At 37.9% G+C, this 23,955-nt stretch overlaps 1 protein-coding gene across 1 annotated transcript; it reads left to right on the forward strand.

Annotated features, from left to right (window-relative positions):
• The first annotated feature begins 4,483 nt into the window (after positions 1 to 4,483).
• LOC121432080 (methylthioribose kinase-like) lies at positions 4,484 to 23,658 on the forward strand. The gene is made up of 7 exons (XM_041629927.1): positions 4,484 to 4,833; positions 17,684 to 17,809; positions 18,508 to 18,634; positions 19,734 to 19,905; positions 20,904 to 21,141; positions 21,994 to 22,259; positions 23,245 to 23,658. The coding sequence occupies exons 1-7, from the start codon at positions 4,768 to 4,770 to the stop codon at positions 23,390 to 23,392; spliced, it is 1,143 nt and encodes a 380-aa protein (XP_041485861.1). The 5' UTR covers positions 4,484 to 4,767; the 3' UTR covers positions 23,393 to 23,658.
• Positions 23,659 to 23,955: the final 297 nt, after the last annotated feature.

Consider the following 23,955-nt stretch of genomic DNA (forward strand, 5'->3'; position numbering starts at 1 on the left):
GCATGTGCTCTTATTGTGCTCGTGCGGTCACATGCGAGTGTTGCACGAGGGATTGCGAGTGGAACGGTCGCATAAATGCGAATGAAACGGCAGTGCAATGTTGTAATCCGTTGCGATCGGTCTTGCAACAGTCTAATGGCCCATAATATATCGCACCCAGTCGCAAGACAGGTCTCTGTACATGTAGGTCGCTAGCACATGTGCAAGTGTTGTGCGACCTCCAGTAGAGTAAATGCGACTACTTAGTCATGCCACCTCTCGCACCAAGTCGTACAACGTTGAACAACACTCGCACGATGATCGCCCGACCGATGGTACGACCCCGGGTACGGCCTGATGCGAGTGAATCAGTTGTATTTAATCGCGTTTGGATTTTGAACATGTTCAAATTTCAGATGCGACCAGTCACGACCACCTCGATTTCGTGCGATCGTCTACAACGACTGCGAGTGCTCGCAAGACACCAAGAGATCGATCGTGCAACGACAAGAAAAAAACTGTTGCAGGCGGTCGTAAACAGGTCGTACGTCAATTGTGAAAGGGGCTTTAAGGCCACCACTCACCTTACGACTGTTCGCGATCCGATTTTGGAACAAATCGCATTTTGCTCATTTTCTGAAAGTGTGAATGGACCATCTCATTTTCTGATTTGAGGTTAAAATTAATTGAAATAATGATAATATAACCATTTCGAGAGATTGCAAGCCTTTATTTTGGAGTAAAGGCCAAATTAGTTTCAAATCGTACGACTGCTATGACGTCATTGCGACTAGATATTAAATTCGCTTTTATTCTAAGAAGGATGATGGCATAGTCACGGATTTGAACATAGGTATTCGTACGATGATTTCAAATATTACACAGTAAGATATTTCAAGTCTCAATGTTAACATCAAATTCTACTACGTTTTATTCTAAAATCGGATCGCTAACAGTCGTAAGGTGTGCGGTAGCCTTAAGTGTTATTGGGCATGCCAGAACTGTAGTAAATTTCCTTCTCTTTTCCTGACCGGATGCCGATGAACTCGACATGTCCGATATGGGGCAAGTGAGGCCAACCGAATTAATACATAATGATAAAAAAGCTCTATGGTTACATCTGTTACAACTTTAAAATGCAGTGCATACATCACCACACTTGATTATATATCATGTATGTGTCCACTATCAATAAAACACGTTGATATACAATTATCAGTAGAAAACACAATCTAATTTAAAAAATGTTTTCATAATATTGGATAGGATTAATAAATTAATCCTAAAATATGGTCGTATTGGTCAACAACTTAATGTTAATGATATGATTGTTTCTACTAATTGTTTAGTGATTTGTATCAAACCAACTGAACTGTTTTCAATTCGAATACAGCGACATGAAATAGGTTTTAATCAGGTGGCCTCATTTGTTGTCAGTGCTGACAACTTTCATGAAATGCTCCCCTGCGATTCAAACTTGACGCCTAGATGTCAAACAGGGATGTGAATATAGTTAAAGGACGAGTCAACCCCAACAAAAAGTTGACTTGAATAAAAAAAAAGAAACATCCAACAAGCATAACACTGAAATTTCATCAAAATTGGATGTAAAATAAGAAAGTTATGACATTCTAAAATTTCGCTTAATTTCACAAAACAATATTATATGCACATCCTGGATGGTATGCAAATGAGGAGTCTGTGATGCCATCCACTCTTTCTTTTGTATTTTATTATATGAAATATCATAATTTTCTCCTTGTTTTCAAGTGATACAGCGATTAATTCCTCCGTTAACATGTGCATGGAATTAGCATTGTTTGATACTATAATAGTTACCCTCCGGGTTGGTACAATAGCTGCACCCAAAGGGGTGCTAATGCGTGTAATGCTCATTTGAGGGTGCATTTAGCTATGTTAAGTACCCTATAGGGTGCGAAATTGAAAAATGTGATAAAGGTTCACATTTGAACCCTTTTTAATGTCAAGTACAATGCACCTTAACAGGTTCATATTTGCACCTATTAGGGTGCAAGCGAGCATTTCTTGGTGCATTTTATGATAAAAAGGTGCATTTTTCACCTTTTGCAACATTACACCCCTAACATACCTAAAGGTTGGTACAAGTGCTTCATTAGGGTTCAAACATTTCTTAGTGTGTATGGTTCAGTCAAGTTGGTCCTTATTGTCAAATCTATAAAAAATGAAATATTGTACAATAAAAAACAAAAGAAATAGTGAGTGATGGACATCATCGACTGACTCACCTAGGTGTGCATATCACTGTTTTGTGATAAATAAGCGAAACTTTAACATGTCATAACTTTCTTATTTATCATCCGATTTTGATAAAATTTTTAGCGTTTTGCTAGTTTGATTTTTCTCTATTTATTCAAGTCAGCATTTTCTTGGGCTGGACTTGACCCTTATCAATTTAGATTTGGAGCACACGATATATATATTCTACTGCACTATGTAAGATTCATAAAGTTATTTTTATTAATGAAATATAATGTGTTTTCAGTTTTGTTTTGAAATTACGTATAGTGCTTTGCTGACTTCTCAGGGGGGGGGGGGGGGTAAGTTATTCACTACTGTCAGACTGTAGATATCACAAGGGATAATATATTTTCAAATAGAGAGTTATAAATCTCGAGAATTACTAGGCCTAATTAGTACTTTACATTGCTCATATTGTGTGACAGTATATTCATACAGAGTTACAGTCATTGTTGTTTTGATAATTCTTTATACCATTTGTTGTATGGCATTGATATTTATTTGTTATGGTATGTCAAATTGACAACTAGACATGAAAATTGATATTTTGAGAACTTTATGGGATACACGAAGACAATGTTGATATTCAGGCCATAAAACGGACACTTTACGAAGCACTAAAAAAATCAATTTGTAAATCAAACAAAATAATGAAAGTTCGATGTTCGATCTGCAATATTTTTTGTATTTCAAAACTTGATTATTCTATTTTGTATGCTCATTTTTTTTATCTGTTTCTCTGGGCCAACCCCTTCCCTATTCTGGATATAAAGTCACTTAAACAAGCGGATTAAAACAAAATAATTCAAACCTTCCCCAACCGGAGATGCGCAAGTTCAAATTATCATTAAAACTGTAGCACAGAAATTCCTGAAAATTGTATAGGTAGCCGTTGTTCTTAGGCCAAAAAAGTTTGGTATTCAAATAAGTTACTTTTTTTCAAAATTATCTGACTAGAAAAGATTATAAATAAGTGCCTTAATTCCCCTAAAAAGAAACACCCTCAGCAAAAGAAATAGAAATAAAGATAAAATTAGTACACTTATGGGGGCCTTTGTCGAGGTGGAGCATTATCATTATTATTATCATTATTGTATTGCGCAGCCACATCCCTAAAAATAATTCTAAAAATTATGCCACTGCCAACGAAATAGTTCTTATTTTTTAACGGGTAGTCCACTTAATTCTTCGACAATCGTCAAATTTGCATTTTTCGTGCCTTATACATGTTATATGATTTCCAAAGACTCTTGATACACTACATGATTCCAGTTGAATTAATCTATTTTTATGATTGAGGTAATTTGTACAGCTACCCCCCCCCCCCCCCGAGATTCCAGATTCGTAGCAATCAATGAGAAATTTGTCATTGATTGTTAACCATTTAAAGTTCCACTTTCCCAAGTTTCTCCATGATATTCCAGATAAACGTGGCACATAACCGTGTATAGATCTTGTATCTCTCAATATTATTGAGGTTCTTACGTGCGTCCGGAAGTGTCCGGATCGATCTCAAATCACAGAAATCGTCTGCTTCTCAAGTTTGCTGCTCCAAATGTGGATTGATAGGCACACGCTGAAACAGGGTATCAGCCAACAAAACTATACCGGGGAAACTGACCACTGATCCGTCTTTAACTTAAGTGATCAGACACGTCTTTGTTGTAATCATCATAGTAATTGCTATTGTCACAAAGTATAAATTATGTTCTTATTAAGATGCACATTACCAGGTGACGGTAACTATCATTGTATCAAAGAAATTCTCACGTTAATCGTCCATCTCAAATCGGAAAATGTCGACAAGCGACATTTGTGGCGCACAACGCTGCAGTTACATTCCCCCCTAGGCCGCCGTACGGCGTAAGGCGAGTCGAAAACAGCCATTTTATGAAATTATTCAAACCATCCATAATTTGTAGCTTGTACAAAAAAACGGCTGCTTTCGATTCGCCCGACGGCCGCCGTAGGGGAAATGTGACAGCGCCAATAACGGTCAAGCGTCAGCAAACGTGCACACGCCTGGGGACTGTTGCATAAAAACTTTTGCCATACCAAAAAAAAGTATCTGGCAAATAAACAAAAACTCCGGCAAACAAAATAAGACAACTGACACTTAAACACTCTGGTAAAAAAAATGCCAGAGATTTTGTTTATGGGATGGACCCTTGATCGATAGGCTAACTCCACTTCCCAGGGCTATAGGCTAGCTGTGGAGCTATTTGCTCCATTGACAAAGGTCTTTTGTTTACGCTTATTCTGGCATAGTTGTTGACCGGGCACGATGCGACCTGCTTTTTCAATATGATACGGATAAACTATTTTCTGTCATAAGAATATAACAACTCATTTAAAACGTATAGCAATGAAAACCTTTGCTGTTTTCGGTGTGGTGTTTGGCATGACTGGCAGTTGATTTTAACTGAATACAGGCACAACCGGTAAGGGAATTAAAAAGAAAGTACATGTACGACTGCTATTACCCCCGTATTACCTCACCCGAAAACAATGGAGGACGATATATTTAATGACTGGCTTGAGAAGATAAAGGCGAACTCGGAATCAACAGAAAAGGTAAGATTCTCTTCATCTAAGAGTTTCTTTTTTTTCATTCGAAATATTAGTAGTAAGTACTAGTAGCTTGTTTTGGCGTCACGTGAACATGTGAAGCAAACAGGGTCATCAGGACCGGGGCACCAGGAACTCTCCAGATCCAGATCCACTGAGATATGTGCTGGGTATATATACATGTATATAGCCCGTATGTAGGTAGGTTGACTATTTGGACCATGACAGCTAGCAAGGTTTTCCTCCTATACCCTTATATACGAGTAGTATGTATTCATGTGTTGGATGACACTCAATCGGACCACTACACTGCTACACATGGCCCCATTTAACGTACTATGCGAGGGACTGCATGTTTTCCACTCTAACATAAGCCTGTGTCCCGGGCCTGCAAGGGGAGGGGCACGTAATATTTAACGCAGGATTCGTGATCCCGTTCAGAAGCCCGTTCCGAGGACCCTCTTTTTTTCAATAAGCCCGCTCCAAGGCCCCCGTTTTTTGTCTCGCCCGCGGCACACCCCTACCACTTTTTTGGTCGAGTGCCCCCCGGGCCCGTGATAGACTCGAACCAAAAATCTTTGCATATATAGGCAGACGTCACGTTACTGAGCCAACTTGCCGGGCCAACTTGCTCGATATATAATATCGTTTTTATAATATTTCGACAAATAGTAATCGTTATAGTTAATATGGCAATATTTTTCGATAGATTTTGTACAGTTTAGAAAATGTTATATCTGTCTCTCTTACTTTCCCTTTTTTCGTTTTCTCATTTGTTTTGGTTGTGAAACCTTTTTTAAGGGCCCACGCCCCCAAGCCCTAATCTACAGGCACACACCATGATTTAAACTTTGATCAACAAGTGTCTGCACGCAAAGACTAGCACATATAAAACTTACCGATTTCAGTTGAGCGAGAGGCCTTCAGTATACAAGGCATGAATAGGCTGCACATTCAGACGGATCAGACCCTTATTTCGAGTGTAGGGTTTGCACAGCAGACTACCCAAGCCCCACCCCAGTGGTATATACGATATTTCAGCCCCTGTCACGTGATTGTATATACCGTTTAGGAATACGCGATGTTGAGGCTGCCACAATATTGTTTGTTGGCAAACAAATTGTGATTGTTTCATGCAAATAAGATAGAGGCCAAGAGAGGTACGCTATCTTTTTATTTTTTTGTAGGAATAAGGTTTGTAGTTCTTGTCAGAGGCAGATCAAGTCATTTTCGTTGTTTTTGTTCTTCTATTTCATACATGATAGGATTCTTGAGGTATATTGTCATGATTATGGATAAGGTAAAAACTATAAGGACATAATGTTGAAAACACAATTTTAGTTCGATATTTATCGAACGGAAAGGGAACGGATAAAGGGCATGTTGGATCATTTTATTCCCATGAACTCCTGTGAACAAGGTCGCAAAATAGAAACTCTTGGACTTTGAATCATAATGATTTATATAGCCTTTTATTCTGCAAGGCAAGTTTACTCAGATGTAGGCCTATATTATAATTGTATAGCTATATTTTGTGACTCAGTAATTACTATAATTTGCACTCTGTTATAGGCCTGCATTCAGGGGCGGATCCAGGATTTTGAAATAGGGGGGCGCCAGCGGCGAGGGAGCGAAGCGACCGAGCACTGGGAGGGTGTGGGAGGGGGATACCCCCCTCCCACGGCAAGGACTTTTTCAAAAAATCATGTCCAAAAGTCGTATTTTGAGAGCACCTTTAGAAGAAAAATGCACACTTAAATCACTGTAACTTCATGAATAAAAGACACATACTGACTCATTTAGGAGCTGGTTTCCAGTCACACACCGTATAAGCGGTCATTCAAAATATACATTTGGCAAAGGCTCTTCACTTGCTTGCATCGTGTGATTGAAACGTCAAATTTAAATGATACGAAACTGAGACTTGTAATCGATAAGTTCCGAATAATCCATTCTGTTTATTGTCATTTGTGTATTTACATTGTGTGTTTCAAACGAGAATTGTTTAGTCGTATGGCAACATGCATAAAATTTGGTTCTTTTTTCCCCAAAATGCACAGTAAATTGTTACAAACTACAGAAAAAACGACATCATCTATCAACCTTTTCCCTCGTATTATTTTCAAATCATCTTCAATAATCCAGTCATTCTGCACAACCTCAAAGTAATATAATGCTTCTTAAGGGGATTCTCATCATTTTTATTGTTTACGTTTTCGATTTTGCTGGCAATTTTTTTAAAGATATATTGTAATCAGCAAACCTATAGATTATCAAACATTAAAAATGGGGTAGGGGGGGGGGGTTAATGTCACAATTTCTACTTTTTAACAATACACAATGTGTCGTTTTTCCCCAGCACGAAAGTATTTTTATTCTCCCCCCAACCCCCACCCCCCCCCCCCGTCACATAAAATCTTCGCTCCTTACGCTGACATATAGCTGCCTATACACAGCAAACGCGGAGTGGGGTCGACTGGTGATTGAGAATATACAATTTTGCTCCTTGATAATTCGTTGGAATGATTGCTTCGGCGAAACTTAGTTGGGGCGCCCTGGATAATATGCCTCTGAATCTACCAGAAAGTGTAAAAGTTAGTTTACATTAAATACAAATATGTCTGACATGTACATTTCAGTGAAAACGTACATGACCAAGGCAGAATGATAATGCTGCGCACGTGGCGCCCGATATAGGGCTTCATCTTTGAGTGAAGAATAATCTCGGGGATAGACATTATCATTCGCATCGTTGACACTCTCTCGCGATCTGTTACTTACAATTTACATGTATTTGCCATAAAGACGGACAAACGCATGTTACAAAAAACACAAAATTTCGGGAAAAAAATGATATCCAATCCAACATCTTCACACTGGTCACTGCACTGCAACTCCCGATTACAAGTGGTGCAACTTTCCAACCAATCGACTTGCGCGCCCTGGAATTCCGGAATTTACATATTGCAATACAGTATGACAGAGGTGCATTTGTGCGAACACAAAGGCCATGAGCGTAAGTTAAAATACAGTTTTGACTAGATCTAGCCCTTGAAATTGACTACATTGTACCAACCCAGTAAATATAACCATCCAAAAAAAAAAAAAAAAATCCGGCGAAAATAGGGGGGGGGGGGGCTCGCCCGGGGCGCCCCCCTCTGGATCCGCCACTGGCATTGGTATAATCAGAACTGAATAACCATTGTTGTTGCCCCCACCCCCAAAAATGAAGGGAAATGTATATATTTATAATTATATGAAGAATTTGGTTGCAAAGGGGGTTAGTTAGGTCCACTTTGGACCATTCAGAGAAAAAACATGTTTTTTATTTTCACTTATTTAATTCAATTCATTTATTTAATTCCAATAAAACCTACACATGTCATACAATTGCATGAAGTTTTGAGCAACGAAAGATTAAAGATATAATATTAAAATACGATATACAATATAAAAAGAACAATCAGTATTGGAATAGGGCGGTCATAAAAAACCAAAAGGAATTGTCTAGATCAGGGGTTCTCAAACTTTTTCCTTGAAGGGCCAGATGAGACTCCAAGAAAACTTGAAAGGGCCAGGGTGAAGTGGATACTTAGAAGAAGCTCCACGGGCCGGATCCGGCCCGCGGGCAGTAGTTTGAGAACCCCTGGTCTAGATAACCACCCTTGATGATACAATATAGAATTATATTAAATCCATTTATAAACTATCTTTAAGTTTAGAAATTATATTTAAGTTAAGAAAATTTATGAATGGTTAATGGGCATATATTTGAAAATTTATCATGAGAAAATAAATTGTATAGCTAGCATATTTTAAATCACTTGTATTAATTATATGTGATTTGTTATACAAAATTATGAAAACCCAATAAAAAAACTTTTAAAAAAAATTGTATAGCTAGCAGATATTCCTCATCTTTACTACATGTTCTTCCTCAAAATTGTTGACTCATTTCCCCATTGAAAGCAAACTATTAAAAAAAATTCTTTGTGATGTTCATGTTCGGGCTTGGCCGGTTTTATCCACCCGCCAAACGAAAACTATCCGGATGTTGGGACTTTGATTTGATTTTAATTATTTCTGCATTTAAGATAATATGCAACATAACATCAAGATGATACATTTAAGTTTTACAAAGCAATAAAGCAATAGTCATAATGAAGCAATGAAAAATAAATATCAACAAGAAGCAATATTCAATTAAAGAAAATATATATTTTTTAAACCAGTGCATAGTTATACCAATAATGCATATATATGAAAGCAGGATAAAAGAGCATTGTAGATTAAATGCCTTGTTCACGGGCATAGGTGCCGCGGCCGGGGATCGAACTCCGGACTGTCCATGTATAGCCAGGCGCCTTAGACCACTCGGCCACGGCACCTCCAAAAAGAAAATAACAGTTTAAATGAATGCAGAAGACCGCCATCGTGAACGGGTAAGCTTGAAAATGATGGCGGCCTCGTAAAATGTACATGTGAATTTATTTCTTCATTGATCAAGTGGGTGCAATGCAGGTGTAGGTGCAGGTGCGGGTGAAGTAAAGGGCAGTTGAAGAATTAACTTGTAGAGGGGGATGCATATGATTCGATGTTTTTTTTTCGTTTAATAGTGGCTTTAAATGAGTATATTGTTGAACATGACTTAATATTGTCTGGAAAGTTGTTCCAAATATCAGGACCATAATGTCGAATTGATTTATGACTTATTAATAACTTAGGGTTGGGTGAGATGAAGGCTTCCTGATGAGCGGGCTGGGTAGGAATAAACAGACCTGTTAAACCTAAACATATTATTAAAGGACGGAGGAAGTTGATTATCAAAGTATTTGAACATGAAGATGGCTACTTGAATCGTATTGATATCAAACATTTTTTAAGGTTTTGAGTTTATGAAACAATGGGTCAGGATGACCAAGTAATGTGACCCTGTGCACATACGGATTGCTCTCTTTTGTAATTTAAAGATAGAATTAATAGAACCACAATTCTTCATGCCTCTTCGTCGGTTATCGTGATTAAAGGTATTGTTTAACTTTAAGAGCAGCTGATTTAAAAAAATCTCAAACCAAGATGAAACAGGTTACACTTCGTAATTCCGAAGCTTCGTAATTCCGAAGGTTCTTTATTCCGAAGGTTCGTAATTCCGAAACACGTAAATTGCCTATACCTCGATGTTCGTTAATCCGAAAACGAAAAGGGGTTCGTTAATCCGAACATTTGTGGCGTAATTCCGACGATTCGTTATTCCGAAGGTTCGATAATCCGAAAACGAAATAAGGTTCGTTGTTCCGAAGGTTCGTTAATCCGAAAACGAAATAAGGTTCGTTGTTCCGAAGGTTCGTTAATCCGAAAACGAAAAAAGGTTCGTTGTTCCGAAGGTTCGTTGATCCGAAAACGAAATAAGGTTCGTTTTTCCGAAGGTTCGTTAATCCGAAAACGAAATAAGGTTCGTTTTTCCGAAGGTTCGTTAATCCGAAAACGAAATAAGGTTCGTTTTTCCGAAGGTTCGTTAATCCGAAAACGAAATAAGGTTCGTTAATCCGAAAACAAAATAAGGTTCGTTAATCCGAAAAATGAAAACCGGGAAAGCAGAGGCAGAGCCAAGGGGAGGGGGGCGGGGGACACTTTAAATTGCTGTTCAATTATTATGAGGATGGGAAGGCGAGGGCGGCCGAACGAATTTTCGTTGGGGGTAAAGCCAAAAAATGAAACTCATACGTCAAAATGGGCACTTTGGTGATATTTTCACCTTAAGATTATCATCTGCTTGAAGTCATTGCGTGTTTGATAGTGATTAAGTAGAGGTAAACCTTTTTTGAAGTGACTTCTTATTATGGCAAAATGTATATTTAGGCTTTATTTTTCGGGAGAGAGTATAATGAGCGAGCGGCTTGGTAAAACAAATTCAAAGGTGAAGTTGTATAACGTTTTTTGTGGTCAATTATTCTTAAAATGGCATTATTGCGAGGTGTTGCGAGCATGAATCACAAGCTAAAACTTTAGGTTATTTCAATAAAAAATGAAAATTAGTTTTTAAAAATCCGAGCAGATTTCTGCTGTCATTAAAAAGATGTGCATCTAACTAAAGAATTAACACGAGCGCAAAACGCGAGCTTAAACATACTGACCAGAAAAGGAACCTGTTAAAGAAAGCATTTAGTGACCTTTTTAGGATGCATATTTCACCAATCAAATGAGAGTGCGAAGCGCAAGCTGAAAATTTTCAATATTCCAGCCTGAAAACTTAACTTAACTTGTATACTTTAAAAAGAGCAATTTATTTCGAAAAAACATGAAAAACGGCATATTTATTTTTGAAAAAGGAACTTTCCCATTTTGGAAAATATTAATTCCATGTTTTTAATTTCATTTTTGATGCCCCCTGCCTCCCTCCCGACCTGATCTAAAGGGGACATTTTAAGAACTTTTTGCAGTTAGCCATGAAGACGATGCGTGTTTTAACCAATGGCGGCGGAACGTATTTTTTTTTTTGGGGGGGGGGGGCAAAGCAAAAAAAGGGGCCAATAGGGGCAATTTGGTGCAAACGGATATTTTCACCATTAGATTATCATCTGTGTAAAGAGGTTGTGTGTTTTGTAGTAACTAAATTGAGCACAATTTTTTAAGTGATCACTAAAGTTATATATTTTCGTTTCATTTCTGCGAGCGTAGAGAGCAAGCGGTTTGGGGGAAAAAGTCAAATCTGAAGATGTAAAATTCACCTTTTTGGTCAATTACTGTTAAAAGGGCATCCTTGTGAGATGTTGTGAGCGAATCACGTGCTCAAACTTTTGGAAATTTCATGTGGGCCTAGAATGATAATATTGATATAGATATTATTTACCCAGGGAAGCCACTTCAGTTCTGAAAACTATTCTCCCAGCTATTATTATTTTTTTTACAAGAATGCTTAGAATGTCCAGTTTTCAGGTTGGAAAATCGGAAAAATTTGGCTCACGTTTCTCGCTCGCATCAAGTATTGTTTATTGAGGAACTCATTCTATTCCTGGTTACAAAAAAGAAGTATGAAATGTCCAGTTTTCAGGTTGGAATATCTCAAATTTTAAGCTTGCGGTTCGCGCTCTCATTATTTAGTTCGTGAGATATATATTCTCTTCATGAGTCACTTAATGCAGTCCTTAAAAGATTACTTTCTGAAGCCTGTTGCATAAAACTTTTTACCTGAGAAAACTCTGGTAAAAATGAAAACTAAGGTTAGTCTGATTTCCGCCATTGACTTTAGCACAGGGCAAAAACTCCTGTAAAAACAACCTGAGTTTTCTCAGGTAAAAAGTTTCATGCAACGGGCCCCAGGTCAGTATATAAACAAATTACAGCTCGCCCTCGCATTAATTCTTTAGAAAGATACACATCTTTCTCACGATTACAAAAAATGCTCCGAATGCTCACTTCACGTCTTGTTACATGAAATGTCTACTAGTTTGAGCTTGCGATTCGCTTTCAACATCTCACAAGGATCATTATTAGTATTATTTTTATTACCAGCAGAAGCTGTTATTAAAAATGACATCCCCTCCAATACAAATCCTATTATCTAGAGGTTGCTTGCACGCTTCCAACACACTTGATCCCCTGCATCTTTAATTAAACCATTTGCTTATAGGCAGCAATTGCCCAGATAAAATCGAAATTAGCCTATGCTTGATCAGGGCGCCTATATTCTTAATGAAATACATGCTTTGGCCCCAACACACGCATGTATTACTAACGTTATTACTATCATTGCATAATATCGTGTAATCTTGTAATAACATCGTTTTTGTTACCAAAATGAATTATTTTCATTTTCGGAAATACGAACCTTATTTAATTTTCGGATTAACGAACCTTATTTCGTTTTCGGATTAACGAACCTTATTTCGTTTTCGGATTAACGAACCTTCGGAATTACGAACCTTATTTCGTTTTCGGATTAACGAACCTTCGGAATTACGAACCTTATTTTGTTTTCGGATTAACGAACCTTCGGAATTACGAACCTCATTTCATTTTCGGATTAACGAACCTTCGGAATTACGAACCTTATTTCGTTTTCGGATTGACGAACCTTCGGAATTACGAACCTTCGGAATTACGGACCTTCGGAAATACGAACCTTCGGAATAACCGAACCTTCGGAATTACGAAGCTTCGGAATTACGAATGTATGCGGATGAAACATGTGTACAAGTGCATGTATTAGAACTAATAAACCCTGAAAACAACCATTATCGAGAATGAAAAGCTAAAACTACAAGGCAAACCCCAATTTTGTAAATAGGCGTCTTATAGACACCTAAATAGTACACATAAGTGTATGGGATGAAATTAAGATGGTGTATCCGGTCACTTTATATTTCACATTTTTGAAGCACTAAATAATTATTTTCGAACGCAATTTTTTCTGGGCTTCATTTTTGTAACATATCACAGACACAGGTGACAAGTGTGACCTTCTAGCTCAGATTTTTTAAAAGTCAATCCAATGTTAGCCAATCACTTTAAGACGTTTCTTTTCGGTTATTTTCCTGGTTCACGGATCTAAGGCGAGATTGAAATGCAGAACCAATACAAGCGCATATTTTTCTTTACTTGTGCTCGATGCCTGCCTGCATAATTGGTGGAATCGCTCTTAATGAAACAAAATTATGCATATTTTACATACTGAAATCATACGGTGGAGCGCCTACGAAAACAGCTTTCATTCTAGGTTTTTTTTTACAACTTGGTGTTTTAATGCTTATTGATAGCAACCATCGAGAGACTCCAAAAGGGGTACTTCTTCAAGTCTCATACGAGTATCACGCAGTCCATTGTTTTTTATGGAATAATTAGAAAACGACAAATGCACCTGTCAATGTCTAATTAATGCTTTAAAGAATAAAGCATCATATTCGACCACTCATGAGATATGCTGATGTTTAAAGGTCAAGTTGACCTCAGAAAAATGTTGATTTGAATAAATAGAGAAAAATCAAACTCAGTGAAATGCAAATGAGATAGTCGATGATGTCCCTCACTATTTCTTTTGTTTTATATTGTTTGAATTATACCATATTTCAGTTTTTGTAGAGATTTGACAATAATGACCAACTTGACTGAACCATATAATATTAAACAATGCTAATTCCACATGTTCAGAGAGGAATTGAATTAATCGTTGTCTCACTTGACAATGAGGAGGAAGTTAGTATATTTCATATTTCATTTAATAAAATACAAAAGAAATTGTGAGTGGATGATGTCATCAGTCTCCTCATTTGCATACCGGCCAGGATGTGCACAATAATGTTTTGTGAAATTGAGCGAAACCTTGAAATGTCATAACTTTCTTATTTTACATCCGATTTTGATGAAACTTTCGGTAATATGCTTGTTAGATTTTTCTCTTTTTAATCAAATTAACTTTTTGTTGGGGTGAACTTTTATTTTAAGAAGGTGAGTAGCAAGCTATATCACAAATATTAACATTCACGTTGATATGAACAAATTGAGCTAAATTTGCTCAGATGCCTGAAAACAACAAGGGTCTCGATCAAAATATTACCAAGATCATATTGACGATATTGACGGATTACATCCTCCACGACGAGAAATTGAATATATATACATAGAAAATAGACTCAACTGAGACGTGCTTTAAAGAATTTAATACCATTTATTATACTCATTCAGCTACTTCACTTTCAAAAGACATATGTTGATAAGTATTTGTCAATAGAGTAGGTGTAAAAATATGGTATTGTGGCTTTCATTTGACAAAACGAAAAAACATTCATTATGAAGTAAACATACAAATGATATTTTACAAAGTTATAATCATGAACATAATCATATCCGTGTGATAAAAAGATTGTCCATAATGGTTGGTGTATAGCAGACTACAATAATTAAAATATGATCTAGTGAAGCTCTATATAGTACAATTATGATTATTTATCATATTGTTCTGTAGAGCTACCATGGCTACTATTTAATTAATAGAAATTTGCTGAAACACCTGATAACATGAGTTTTGATAATATATACATGTGGAATATCATCGAGATTAATACTGGCGTTCCATGGCCGTAGGCAGGGGGGGGGGGCAGTTGCCCCACCCCAGACACTTTGAAACCTTATTTTTTCTACTGAAAATTTTCACAACTTTCACCAAAAGTATTACCAGATCCTTCAATTTCACTTGACAGAATGCAAAAACGCCACAATGACAAGCTCGGTCGCTTCGCTCCCTCGCTTTTTATTTTTTCGAAAAAGTTTACATGTGCCCCCCCCCCCTCCAAAAATTTCTGCGTACGGCCATGAGATGTTCTGCCTGTACACTCGGAAAAGGAATCGGTAAAAATAAGCAATATGTTGGTGGATGTGTGCGTCCGACCATGCATATGGAACCTGGTAAAACATCAAACCAAATTCTTGAGAGATTCTTACGAATAATTTAGTTGATCTTGACCATTCAGCGGTCGAGCACAATCATATTCACCATAGTACCACCAGTGTATGGAACATTTTGACATTTGAAATAATAATCAATATAGAATATGGAAGACAGATCCTTGCTCAATAAGATCTGTAGCAGAATGTTTGCAGAGAAATACTCTACGGCATATTGCATTTATTTCCTACTTTGCTGGCAGTGTTGACATGACTGTTACAAAGTTTGTATGTAGAGATACTACATTGCTACCTTGATGAAATATAACTTATTTTTACAAGCAAAGGCGAGCAGGTCCGGAGAGAGGGAAACAAAGTTACACCCATACAAATAATCATCATCCAATGTCATATTAAGTGGATTGAACTCAAGTCTCTCCTTCAGGTTCAAACCATCAAGACCATAGAGCCTGATCATCAAGTTACTTTTCTCCCAATCGACACTCGCTACATACACCCTGTCCTGTTCATCTACGGCAACATACAGGTCATGCAGATCGGAATCCCCTAAGACTGGTAAAGAGTTACCAGCATTCCCATCCCTGTCACAGACCGTCACCACGTCTGGCATTGTGGGAAAACATGAACTCGTGATGATTAAACCCGACCTGGTGGTAGATAGCTGCAAAATACATATATCTTGCTTTATTTTCACAGTATGTTCGAGAGTGGATCCAGTCGGGTCATAAATGAAGACTCGGTTAGCATAGTCTGTAACGAGAATCTCATCTGATTGACTTCTGTGCAGTCCGGCTATATAGGGGGCGCCTGTCACGTTGATGGTTGCTTTCCTGGAGCCATTGGAAGAATACATGTGAGCTTTTCGAGAACCAACAGTCATGGTAGTAGCTACGCACACTGACATGTCTTCTTGAAACACAAAATCATATTTCTTTAAATCGCTTGGTATGTTTGTATACGGCTGCTTTCCACCACCAGAATCAATGATATCTATCCCTTGAGCATTTTCCCCATATCCTATGGCCACGCTGTCGTGAGAGTATCGGGTCATTACGGATATCTTTGCCCGTAGATCGACACACTGAACAACTTCCAACTTGGGATCTGATCCCGAGATCCACCCAAGATCGAGACAAGTAGCGTCTGCAGAATTGGATCCCCTATCCTGTGCTTTCTTCGCGATAGCTGCGGCAGAAGCGTATGCAGTACATTCCGAGATCGTCCCATCAAGGTCAAAACAAGACAAAGTAGCATATGCTGCAGGCTCGAAGCTCGGGTTCTTTGAAGAGCTTGCAGGCTTCTGTGATTCGCCCTTCTCAGCCATTAGTAAATACAATGAAATCACAATGTTTCAAATAATACTGCAAGGTATTATTGGTAAATTCGTAGCAAGCACAAGTTCATATTACAATACAGATGCCCTCCGTGCTCCTGCCTACATGATATACCATTTTTCAGCCTTAAGTTTGGAGAGTCCACAAAGAAAGTAGTTATCTACAAATTCCTGACTTTGGTCCATGTATGGGCGTCCTGATAAAATGTTTGCCGGGTGTCCATCGAAATTAGAGCAATATACTGTATGCACAATGGGACTTTACAACTATAAATATACAGTAAATTACTCTTCATAGAACGTATAAGCCTATATACCAGGAAGCATATCGTGCAACACATCCTATTATTTTGATATTCTTACCCGTTTAGAATACCCCCCTTTACGTTTGTAATTTGATGGCTGCATGTCGGGGCGGATACATGGTATATCAGGGGCTGCCCCCTCTATTTGTATTCATCGATTTTGTCTTATAGTTGTTGGGTGAACGCACAATAAGGCTATTTGCTCTCTTTTGTTGGCGCCTCATTCTCATAAATATGTTTTGTGTATGCTGTGAAAATGTTTTACTTATGAACTATGTATGTTTTTCATGTTTTTATTGAGAGTGTAAATAAATTGAATTGAAATGGAATTGATTACACTTCTCTCCATCCCCCTCTCTCATTCTCTTCTGATCCCCCCTCACGCCTCTTCTCTTTACCCTTCTTTATCTCTCTCCCCTCGCCTTTCCCTCTCCCTTCACCATTATGTTAATCATCTCTCTCATTCATTCTCTCCCTTTCTCTCTCTTCACCCACCATCTATCCCTTGCCTCTTTGTATCCTAGCTCTCTTTCCATCTTCACCTCCCTCATCCCTTCTCTCTCTCCTCTCTCGTTTTCTCTTTCATCCACACTCTTGCCCCTTTCTCTCCCACTTTCTCCCTTAATTTCTCTCCCTCTCCCCTGTTGTTATTCATCCTTCCCTATCCCCCCACACAATATCCACCCCCTCTACCTTCCCCATTCTCTCTCTCCTAATTTCTCTCCCCTAATTATTCATCCATCCACTTTTCTCCTCGTCTTTCACTCTTCCTCCATCCCTCTTTCCTCTATCTCTATATATTTGGACACGTATGTAGTTACAAGCTGCAGGGTTTGTCGTCGAGGTCATCGGTGACGGCAACCTGAACGACGTCCATCGCGTCATCGAACACGACGTCGAGGGCAAGTCCGTCATCCTCAAACACGCACCACCGTATATCAAGGTAACTAAATGGCATAACCAATTGTTTTGGCAAGGAAAATAAATTTATAAGAAAGTTATCACATTTCAATATTCGCTTAATTTCACGAAGAAGTTATTGTGCATAACATTTTCGGTATGCAAATGAGGGAATCGATGACGTCACCTTCTCATTATTTCTTTTGTATTTTATTATGTTAATTATGAAATAAATGAATTCTTTCTTGATTGCAATGTTAAACAAGGTTTCATTCCCCCTTGAATGCATGGGATTGACTTTATAACTTCACAAAATTTGCTTTTGTGTAAAAAAAAAATCATTTTTTCTCATACACGATGCTTTGCCCCCCCCCTACCTTTTTTCTCGTCACGCCACTATATACTTCACTTGAGAGATCAGCGTCATTTTACAGAGAAACTCAGGATCTTCCTCATAAATAGTCTCCTTGAAAAAAATTATGTCATTTTGATTTAGGGACGTTTTATCGTTATGTTTATCATAGTTTGTTTAAAAATATAATCATTTATTTCCTTCTCAGTGCATAGGCCCAGAATATCCCTATCTGTGACGAGATGTGAAATCGAATATGAAGCTTTGTGTTGGTTCAATCGCATCGCACCGGGAAGTGTACCGTATGTCATTTTGATTTAAGGACAACGTTTTTATCGTTATGTTTATCATAGTTTGTTTAAAAATATAATCATTTATTTCCTTCTCAGTGCTTAGGCCCAGAATATCCCCTTGCTGTGACGAGATGTGAAATCGAATATGAAGCTTTGTGTTGGTTCAATCGCATCGCACCGGGAAGTGTACCTGAACCCTACCAGGAAACCAATCACGATTCTTGTGAGTTTCCCTCACGTATAGGCCTATATTTAGTCAAGGGTGGCGCCACAGGGACAGGGGACGATGGTTCTTTTAATTATTCTGAAAGTGAAAAGGGAAAAGGAAAACGGGAGTAAAATAAATGAAGGAAGTGAAAGTCAAAGTCTGAAATCACCTTAGTCTATACCGAAGAGGCATTAAAGTCAAATATTCTATACGCGAAAATTAGTTTCTTTTCTTTCCATCCTCACGATCATTTATATTTATTAATAAATAAATAAATGAATAAATAAATAAAATTATTTATTTACTTATTTATTTATTTTTCTATTTATTCATTCATTTATTTAGTTAGTTAGATAGTTATTTATTTATTTATTTGTTTGTTTATTTATTCATTCATTCATTTATTTATTTATTTATTCATTCATTTATTTACTTAGTTTATTTTTTAAATTCATTTATTTTTTTTATTCATTTATTAAATTATTTGTTTATTCATTTATCTATTATTATTTCATTATCTATTCATTAATCTATTCATTCATCAATTCATGAAATCATCCATCCATCTGTTTACTTATTTATTGTTTGTTTATGTATTTGTTTATTTATTCATTTAATTTGTATTTATTATCTATTCATTTATTTTAAAGGGGGAGAGAACTGTGTGTGGTCTGTCATTGATTGTGTGTTATAAATATACGTTTTAAGAGAATAAATTGATTAATAATTGTATTTGTATAGACAGATAGAGAAACTAAAATGTTTTGAGAGGAAAAGTAATTGTTTTACTACTTGGTAACACAATTATTGCGGTATAGATGTGAGAAGTTGATTAGCATGTTATCATTCAAGTGGGTCTATTACTAGACTACACTCGCATTATGAGTCAGGAAACTGGGCAGGTATGAGTAGTTGAGGACTTGAGATGGTGCTATCGGTTCGCTTTAAGGGGTTGTTCTTGGTGAATTGATCCATTCTCGATTCGATTCGTTTAGGGTACACGGGGTTCTTAAGTTGTAGAAAGACGTGCTTCCCGTTTTTTCGTCACTGAGGTGAATATTTAAGTAATGCTTTTCTTGTACTCCTTTTGCACGACTTTCCCCCTTCCGTTCAGTTTTAATGGAGGATCTCCGAGGCTATGACGTCATGAAGAAACAGCTTGTTCGAGGCCACCTGAATCTTGATGCGGGGAAGGAAGTCATCAGAAACATCATCAGGATACATAGAAAGACAAACGAAGACGAACTTAATCGAGAAAAGTTTGATCAACTTAAACGAACATTCAAGTACGTTTATTTCAGTTCAATTCAGATTTGCTGAAATGATGATGATGACGATTATGATAATACCAGAGGGGCCGCGAAATCGGGGCTCGGGGCGTCAGCCCCTCCCCCTTTTTTCTTCCATAACTGTATACAAAATCCAAAAATGACCATCTGATTTGATCATTGTGGTTCCCCCATTTTTTGCTCAGCCCCCCCTTTCAAGACCGTTCCTTGGCCCCTGGCCCGTACATTATGGTGCTGATTGTACGATGGTACAATTATGTTTAAGGACTACGATCTTCTACGATTTTGAAAAAAAAATGTATAACTACGTTTAACGAAACTGTAGACCTACAATATCGTGAATCCTTAAATAATTATTGTGCAATTTTCTTATGCCACGCTGAGGAGATCTTAGACACGATACGATTACTCTACAGTCACACTGCGATGGTCGTTGATCAAACGTAATTGGGGCATTGAGCATATTTACCGACAAGTGTCGGTAAATATCACTGAAATGTCTCACAGCCATTTAGACCTCGTTCCCACTGCCATGCGATCCTTTATGAAAGCCACGATTGGCCTTCAGTAACTGATCGCGAAAGGTTTTGATCCATTAAAACTTCTTCTACGATCATGATCTGATATGACCTGATACGATCTCATAAGATCACTACGATTGTTCCACGATTAAGATTGTTGTTCGAATCGTGGCGCAGATCGTGACAGTGGGAACTACATATTATACCTTGGTCACGTTTGCTCTATACGTCGCGCCGCGCCGGCCGTATGGCGAGTCGATTAACAGCTGTTTTCATGGTTTTATTCATTTTTATACAAACCACTATATGTAATATGTAGCTCGTACATAAAATGTTAAAAACGGCTGTTTTTGAGTCGCCGTACGGCCGCCGTAGAGCAAATGTGACCAAGGTATTAGGGAACTTTGCCATGGTCTCTTTACTCCTAACTAGCATGGCTTTGGTGCTGCTGTGTCTCTCTGTTTAATCCTACAGAAATACTGAAATGGTTTCATTGACGCGTGATTTCATCTTTACAAACCCCTTTCTTCGCGATCACCCAACAAACCGATGTTCGCCCGAGGTCGCTCTTCACCTTCACCTCATATACGACAACGACGAACTTCTACAAAACGCATCAGAGCTGCGATCAATATTTTTGAACAAAAAAGATTGCCTCTTACACGGTGATCTACACACGGGTTCTGTAATGACAAAAGATGCCGATGCAAAGGTTACTATTTTCTTTCATTATCCTTGTAAAAGTATGGACTTTTTTTTAGAAAACACTTTGCCAAACGAGGGCACCATTTTCGGAATCTTGTCAGCTCTGGCAGGGTGTCATTCTCTGCCAGTTACCATAGTAACAGTCAGAGGCCAGTCCTGCTGAGCAAATTAAAACCAATCAAAACCAACGATTAATATACTGAAAGAGCCAGTGCTGACACTTCAGAACTGTTAACTGCTGACAAGCTTCATGAGACGCCTCCTTACCTCCATTCCGTTTTGGAGACTATTTCAAACATGTCTTTATCAAATCGGATTTGATTTCATTTTCATCTACTAATATAAAAACAAATAATACAAAATCACAATATAAGAGGGATCGCCCTGCTCAGCTGAGCAGGGGCGGATCCAGGATTTTCCAAAGGGGGAAGGGCGGGAAAATTTGACAAGCCCCCCACCCCAAAAAAAGGTTGTCACTAAATATGAAGTTAATTTTTGACCGACGTACAAAAGCCCTCACTTGTGTATGAACGACATATTCCAATTAAAAATATTTGCTGTGGCTCTCAGGGGGGGGGGGTGGCACACTTTTGCATGAACTTCATATTAACATAAAAAATATTGACTATGAATCTCAAAAGGGATGGGGCACGGGCCGGATGTGCCCCCCCCCCCGCCCCTGGAACCGCCACTGCAGCTGAGCTATGACAGTATATAGAACTGTTCTGTCGAATGGTCCCGATTATATTAGGCCTATTGATATTTCACATGTTTTAGCTTTTATTTATCTCATCATTAATTTTGTTTGTTTGTATTTTGCATGTTACCCATTGTGATACACTTCCCATTATTTTGACAGATGATTGACTTGGAATTTGCCTTCGTTGGACCAATGGGATTTGATCTCGGCGTTCTCCTCGCCAACTACCTCTTCTCCTACCACGCCCACCGAATAATGCCGAATACCAGCTCCAGTTGCACGAACTTTCACGAGAAGGTTCGTCAAGCAATATCGGACGCAATCTCGGACTATTTCGGAGATGCCGAGTCGAGGTTGTCTAGCAACGATGTAACATCGCTTGTTCGGGAAGTTGTCGGGTTGGCAGGTTGTGAACTGATAAGGAGGTAAAAAAAAAACACTTTATTTTCTTCAACCTTCACCTTGAAGAGAATGATTGATCATTACATTTTAAGTTATCAAGAAACAGTTTAGGCCGTTCTCCTTTGTAACTCATTTTATTGCGTAAATACTCCCTATTTTTATATTTTTTACGGAGAATTAAGGCGTATCGCAATAAGCCCCACCCTACCTCCGTCACAACGAGGAGGCCTGTAGTGAAAACGATTCTGATAATTTGATTGCTTATCAGAAAGGGATTTGATGCAAAATGGTGAGCTTTCTGTGATAAATTCAGTAGGTAACGGTATGTATAGGATTTTTTTATTACATGATGTTAAAATTTCAACCTTAACATTGATTTTTTTTTTTGGGGGGGGCAGTGCTAGTACTTGGTTTGGTTTGTTGGTTTTAGAGATGATGGCGCTATCCCATCGATATCGATGATTTACGCCAGTTTATGTGAGAGGGATTTTTCCCCCTCCCCTCCAGCTTCGTCGTCCTTTCTGCTAAAATACACTGCACTATGTATGAGATAGATTCACCTTGGTGAGGCGTATTGCACTTTTAATGTTATTTACCATTATTATATTAATAATTATCGGTTGTTAGATTTGGAAGTTAGCATTTATGCTTATCCTTTTCTCTTCGTGTGTCTGGATGTTAGCTAATTGGTTGTAGTATTGTGCCTTCTTCATAGGCGGCGGAAGCGGGGGGGGGGGGACGATCCCCCTCTAAATTCTTAGTTGGTAACTCTTGCTTGTCATTTTTTTTCCTGCGTCCCGGCCCTATAATTTGTGGTTGATAACCTTTTGTGTTAGCCTTTTGTGTCTCCCCCTAAATTTTTTTGCTTCCGCCGCCAATGGTCTTCTTGAAGGAGCTGAAGATATATTTTGATACTGCAACTCGTTACTTGACATCATTCATGACGTCATTTGTTTTTCTCCAGTTTACGCTAATAATGGTGCAATTTCTGTGTTCATTTGATTACAGAATAGTCGGCGCCGCCCATGTAGAAGATTTGGAAGGAAATCCATTAGCTGAAATAGAATGTCTTAAACTTGGAGTGAACCTCATATTGAAATACAAAGACGTTCATTTCATCTCAGTCTCCGGGTTAATGGCAGACTTTGGATTATGATGACAATGATTACCAATATAGTTTTTGAATTTAGATATTTTAATTTTCTCTTGATTGTAATGTGAAACAAAGTTTATTCCTCACAGAACACGTGGAATGACCACTGCTTTCTAGTTCAGTTAAGGTGGTTCTTAATGTTAAATCTGTTGAAAATTGAAATATTGCATAATTCATACAATAAAACGAAAAAAGATTGTGAATTATAGGGACATCATCAACTCTCTCATTTGAATATCACTGAGTTGTGCATGATATCTCTTTTGTGTAGAAAGTAGGGGAAAATAAAAATGGCATAACTTGCTTATTTTGCATCTGATTTTGATGAAATTTTTCACTTTTTCCTTTTTATGACATCCACTTTTTTCTGGGGTGGACTTGAACTTTAGTAAAAATTTGTCATAGTAACAAATTTGCAAGAACAGTTGTAAGCTACTAAAGTCATTCAACTTTATTGGCTGATGATAAATTTGTTATAGCAATTGTGCATTTGTTATTGTACAAGTCCTTCATGACACGGGACGTTTCAGTCATGTGCCGGTGTACGAATGGCAAGCAATTTTCTT

The sequence above is a fragment of the Lytechinus variegatus genome, chromosome 18 (genome assembly GCF_018143015.1).
Source record: "Lytechinus variegatus isolate NC3 chromosome 18, Lvar_3.0, whole genome shotgun sequence".
Lineage (NCBI taxonomy): Eukaryota > Metazoa > Echinodermata > Echinoidea > Temnopleuroida > Toxopneustidae > Lytechinus > Lytechinus variegatus.